At 45.2% G+C, this 6,016-nt stretch overlaps 1 protein-coding gene across 2 annotated transcripts in view; it reads left to right on the top strand.

The window, feature by feature from the left end:
- LOC138013399 (uncharacterized) overlaps window positions 1-5,671 on the top strand; it is a 20,165-nt gene extending 14,494 nt beyond the window's left edge. For both annotated transcript variants that reach the window (XM_068860468.1, XM_068860469.1), the window contains 2 exons: window positions 370-612; window positions 3,175-5,671. In XM_068860468.1, coding sequence (XP_068716569.1) covers window positions 370-612; window positions 3,175-3,626 — 695 coding nt within the window. In that variant the 3' untranslated portion in view covers window positions 3,627-5,671. The remainder of the gene's footprint in view (window positions 1-369; window positions 613-3,174) is intronic.
- Window positions 5,672-6,016: the final 345 nt, after the last annotated feature.

Here is a 6,016-nt window from a genome sequence, read left to right as displayed (position 1 = left end):
CCCGGCCACCCCCCACCTCATTTTCGGACCAAAGTCGAATTTTTGGGTTTTTGGTTATAACAAAACTGTCTTAAAAAGACTAAAACACCAAAACCGCGAAAGTTCAAAAATAAATTTTTGAGAGCGGGCCCCCCTTACCTCAAGGTCTGGATCCGCCGCCGGTAACCACCCATTTGCTGTATTTACTTGAAAACCGTTCGTGCCCATCCAGTCACAGGGTACTTCGCCCGTATTGTTTTATAACCTAAACAAGATAGAATAATCGCGCTCCAGATTTCAAGTCAACCGCTGAGTGTAGTTGATGCGAAACCGAGTGAGTCGCAAAATCACTTTCACGTCTTACATAAGCTCTTTACCTTTTTACATCAGCCAACATTTCACCGAGTCCGACTGTGTCCGCCTCGCCGAGATCATCAGGGACAGCTGCTTTGAGTAGTGTTCTCAGCCCTGCTCCGACTGTGTCCGCCTCGCCGAGAACATCAGGGACAGCTGCTTCGAGTAGTGTTCCCAGCCCTGCTGTTTCGTCCTCAGTATCACAGCCTTCCGGTTCTTCAACGATTAGACTGATTGTTTCTACGCGTGTCTCTCAAACTCCAAGCCAAACACCTTCAGGTATTAGAATTTCTTGATAAAGCAGTTTTTAAATGACTGTCGAATGCTAAGTGTTAATGATCACAAATACAGCATGACAAAAATGCCTAAAGTGTGCATATTACCGTAACAAGAAATGCGTCTTAATTTCATGACCAAAAGCTATCAGCCAGTATCAAAAATACCATAATACTCCTTGTTTGTCCCTCCAAAATTTTTCTTAAGCATCGTTTCCACTTTGTCCTTGGACCATTGTGTGTCCCAAGAGAAAATTAAAACAATGGTTATGCAAAATTTTGGAGGGACAAGCAAAGAGTATTATGGTATTTTTGCTACTGGCTAGTTGTTATCTGGTGTGAAAATGGCCTCAAAAGGCAATTTTCATGACAATAGTCTTTGTTGTGAGAGCAATATCATGCTAAACGCCGAGGAGAATTAAAAACTTCCGATTGTTGCTCTAGCGGGAAATTTGAATATTCGGAAAAAGCAAGGCAGTGACAAATTTCCCATGGGAGTGGGTAACAGTGACATTTGGCTTGACGCTAACTTCCATCTCACTTGGTATTCTCTACATGCATCAACAGATGGAACTTCTTTCGGTTTTTCCCTTCTTCATATCGACCTTGATTCAATTCAATCCACGGTTATTCAAAAATGCACAGAACGCACGATCAAGTCATCCCGCATACATTTATCCCTTGGGTACCCCTGGAGTTGACAGTATTCCACCAGAGATCTGGAAGCATGGAGGTCCTACCCTGAACCGCAAGCTTCGTGAACTCTGTCAGCTGCTGGGAACAGGGCAGGCTCCCTCAAGACCTCCGCGACGCAGTCATCATCACTCCGTGCAATAACGAGGGAGAGAAGTCAGACTGCTCAAACTATCTAGGGATCATCCGTTTGTTGATAGCCGGAAAAGTCCTCACCAGGATCCTGCTCAACAGGCTCGTACGAACCATTGCCGAAGAAAATCTCCCCAAAAGCCACTGCGGCTTCAGAGCAAACAGAGGAACAACGGACATGGTGTTCGTCCTCCGGCAATTACAAGAAAAGTGCCGCGAACAAAACAAAGGACTGTACTCAAAGTTTGTAGACCTCACCAATGCCTTTGACACCGTCAGCAGGAAAGGCCTCAGGCTGATCCTCGAGCGTCTCGGCTGTCTCCCCTCCCCCCCTCCCCTCCTTCCCGCCCAATTTCCTTGAGATGGTGATCCAGCTGCATGAAGACCAACGCGGCCAGATCAGACTCAACGGCGACCTGTCCGAGCCCTTCCCCATCTCCAACGGCGTGAAGCAGGGTTGCGTCCTGGCAGCGACTCTCTTCAGCGTCTTCCTCAGTATGATGCTCAAGCAGGCCACTGAAGACTTGTATGACGAGGAGGGGGTGTACGCCAGGTGCCGGCTGGACGGCAGCCTGTTCAACCCTCGGCGCCTTCAAGCCCACACCAAGACCAAGGAGAGGCTGTTCCGGGACCTCCACTTCGCAGACGTTGCTGCTCTTTTCGCCCACACAGAAAGAGCCCTGCAGCGCTTCACGACTTGCTTCGTAGACGCTGCCTAGCTGCCGACCTCGAGGTCAGCCTAAAAAAGACGGAGGCTCTCTGCCAGCCCGCTCCACAGGAAGACTATCATCCGCCCACCATCACTATCGGCGAAACCGAGCTGAAGTCAGTCCAGCAGTTCACATACCTGGGCTGCATCATCTCATCAGACGCCAGGATAGACAAAGAAGTGGACAACAGGCTTGCTAAAGCAAACAGTGCCTTTGGTAGACTGTACAAAAGGGTGTGAAACAACAAGAACCTGAAGAAGAAAGCCAAGATCCTTGTCTACCGAGCCGTAGTTCTCACCACCCTTCTCTACGGCTCCGAGGCGTGGGTGACCTAACGGGGCCACATTAGACTCCTCGAGCGCTTCCATCAGCGTTGCCTCCGCACCATCCTCAACATCCACTGGAGCGACTTCGTCACCAACGTCGAGGTTCTCGAACAGGCCGAGGTCACCAGCATCGAATCCACACTCAAGTCCTAAAATAACAATAAAATATATAAAATATAAAACCTAAAATATAATATATAAAACCTAAAATAACTATATACATATCTATATACAGTTAGTGACTCTTATCGCTTATTGTCCGTCTCTTCAAGTTAGCACTTTAAAAGTGCGCGCAATGTTTAGAGAGTGAGAGATGACCGCCTTCTGCATGCGGAGTAAGACGTCTCCTCCTCGGGTGCCGAATAGTTCCCTCATTGCTAGATCTACTTCTTGGGATACGGTATACAATTTTTTATGTGTTATTTGTACTCATTAACACTTAACACTTAAAATCGCTGTTTCATATTCAAAGGTTATGTTGACAACGGCTGTCAATTATGTTAAGTAATATCCTAGTTTGTGTCCATTAAGTTTGCTTAAGTTTAAAAAGAACTATTTCCAAGGCTAGAAAATTTGAAAAGTAAAAAATTGAACGTTTTCGACATTACGGTTTTTCACTTTTAAAACTTTTTTTTTTTTTTACTTGTACAAACTTTTAGCCTTGTAAATTGTTCTTTTATCCTTTTTTCGCTTCTCACTTCACAGTTTCCACCTTGAAAAGCAATCCGACCACAACTCCAAAGTATACAGGACCGACGGGAGCGAAGGGCAAAACAATAGGGACGCTAGAAATAGTGGGATTATGTCTAGTTGGCGTCCTTGTAACCCTGGTGAGCCTCTTTGCCATTTACTACTTCTTTTTCCGGAAGAAATGGTATCCAGAATACTGGACCAAAATGGAACCGGAAGCAGGAAAGCTCGAAACCGACGCAGAAGCCGGAAAGGTTACCGTTGTCACGGTTACGCCCGGAAGTGCGGCCGACAAGAAGATGCCGGAGGTTGGCGTGACTCATCGCGGATTTGTTGGGGACTCCGAGTCGAAGGTACCGCCCGTGAATTTTCACGGCCCAGAGGCGAGGAACGGAGTTGCCGCAGGAAGCAAACAAGAAGCACAAAGCGCAGAAAATGCCGGACTTAGCGAGGACAGTGCTTTGTAGATGGCAGTCGAAACCCCGTCTCTTACACTCTTGACTAGCTTTCTTTGTAAAATGGTGAAAAGGAACACTTGACCCTTTAAATTTTACTGCGTTTTTCATAATTCTGCGGAATTCATCTTCAAGCGCCAACGGCCAAACTGCGTTTTTGCTTCCATCATTCAAACTTCCGACGCCAACCACAGATGACGAAATCAATTGATGCGTGACATAACCCACCAATCAGCACCTTTGGTTCCCACGGTACATTCGAACTCGACGCCGATGAAAAACGATGGAATCTGCACGATTCTTTTTACTGAAGAATTTCTAGGGAGCGTTCGATTGAGAAATCTGGATTTAGATCCTAAAATCTGGATCTTCGGATTTCCAATCGAACACAAATTCTGAAAACGGAATTTGTCGCAGATTCACTAATTGCAAATCCATGTCGGGTAAGGATTTCAATTAATAAAATCCGTCGCGAAATCCGTTTTCGGATTTTGTGTTCGACTGGAAATCCGAAGATCCAGATTTTAAGATCTAAATCCAGATTTCCCAATCGAACGCACCCCTAAAAACATGGTGTTCGAAAGTGTGAACTAAACAAAACTCCAATTCACTTTCCGGAGGCGGAGTCGATCTTCCCGGCTATGTTCGGAAATTTGATTGATGGAAGCCAAAAGTTTGGCGCTTAGCGCTTGAAGGTATTAAAGATTCCGCTGAATTATGAAAATTGCAGTAACAGATTTTACTCTGTCTAATGTCAGACAACTTTACTGGTCAATGGAGGCCGCTTCAGGGTTGAACATCGTTCGTTAACACCATGTCATGCCCTCTTCACATGCCGGGGACGAGGTCTATTCCCTGAAAAGTTGTAACTGAGTCATATATTTACTCAGGAGGCTATAACTGGGAGCGTGCGCGGCTGGACAATCTCCGAGCCAGCGACTCATGCGAATTTCGCATTTAAGTTTAAGCACCCATTTTAAAACGCGAGTGACTCGCATGTTGACTAGCATGGCTCGCCATATTCTCTCGCGTGACTCGCCTGACTCGCAGTCATGGCTCGCATGGCTCGCACGGCTCGCTGGCTCGCACATTGTCCTCACTCGAAGCGTGTAACTGTCATTTACAGTACGAGGTCGTCACAGAGCTCCGAGATATTTTTTGAGCTCCAGATTTACTTAACATTTTCCACGGAAAGTTCACTAGCTTTTCTCAATGAATGTCAAGGGTAACCGTTTGCCGGATGATTAAAATATTTTGCGATGGAGTGAGATGGGTTCGGCAACTACTTCAAACAAATTTTGCATCGGAAAAGTGAGAGGAAAACAAAATCTTTGGTTGACAAAAAAAGACTTGTAACTACAAGTGGTGTAAAAAAAAAATTTCCCCCCCCCCCCCACCCGCGCTCCTTTCCTTCAGATTATGCAAAGATTTTGATTGACTAGCAAGCCTCCCGTGACACACAATTACACAGCTACACGCTCTTAGCTATTAGTTCTTGTTTTACTTCTTGATTACGTTAATTGTATTCCTAAAAGCACAAAGTTTTCGTCATATTTAATTAGATAATTAATGAATTAATTATTAATATTTTTATTATTTACAAAAGCTATAAGTCCGAAGAAGAAATTTTTACTTCGTCGTTAATGGCAGAGGTGTGGGGTTGGAAGTAGATACCCTAACTGGGAGTCAGAATAGCAGATTGGACGGAACTATTAGAATCAAGTAATATACCCTGGACACCGGGCGCCGCAGAGGCCCTTTATGACTCCGTCTACTCGAGAATTCACCAGGAAGATTTCACTACCAACCATTTTGCCATCATAGTGTTATCAAGCGCCTATAACTGAGTGTTGAATACCTTGAGGCAAGTTGACTTGTACTCAGCAAAATATCTTTGTGAATAAGTGTTTTCAGGGTGGTTTCGTCTGCATGTTGTCCACTAGAACGACATAAAGACATAACTTAATAAATCTGATGATGAGAACTTGGGTACAATGTTATAAGATTTCACAGGTTGACTCAAAACGATTAATAAAAGTGTACAGATTCTAAAATGACGTCATTTATCTGTTCTTTCCCGGAGCGTGACGTAATGGGTAGGATAGGACACGGGGTCAAATCGCGTATTTCACGGTTCCCCCTCGCCATAACCCGTGTTTTCGTCCCGCATAACATTGTGTCCCGGCTATTTCGACGGCTTTCGAGACGCTGACACTCGTGTACATGTGGCATGTCATTCCATTGGTGACCTATAATGCAACCGACTAGAAGGCCTTATCACATTTGCGCCTGCTCGGTCAGTGGACATCATAGTTATGGCTATCGCCGGGGATCAGTCTACTGTATCCTCTGTTCTCCAAGCGGTTTTTGAAAACATTCTTCCTAAAAATGTTTGCCGTTTG

The sequence above is a fragment of the Montipora foliosa genome, chromosome 8, assembly GCF_036669935.1.
Source record: "Montipora foliosa isolate CH-2021 chromosome 8, ASM3666993v2, whole genome shotgun sequence".
In the NCBI taxonomy this organism is placed as follows: Eukaryota; Metazoa; Cnidaria; class Anthozoa; order Scleractinia; family Acroporidae; genus Montipora; species Montipora foliosa.
The sequence above is the reverse complement of the archived record's forward strand: the minus strand, read 5'-3'. Positions and strand labels throughout refer to the sequence as shown.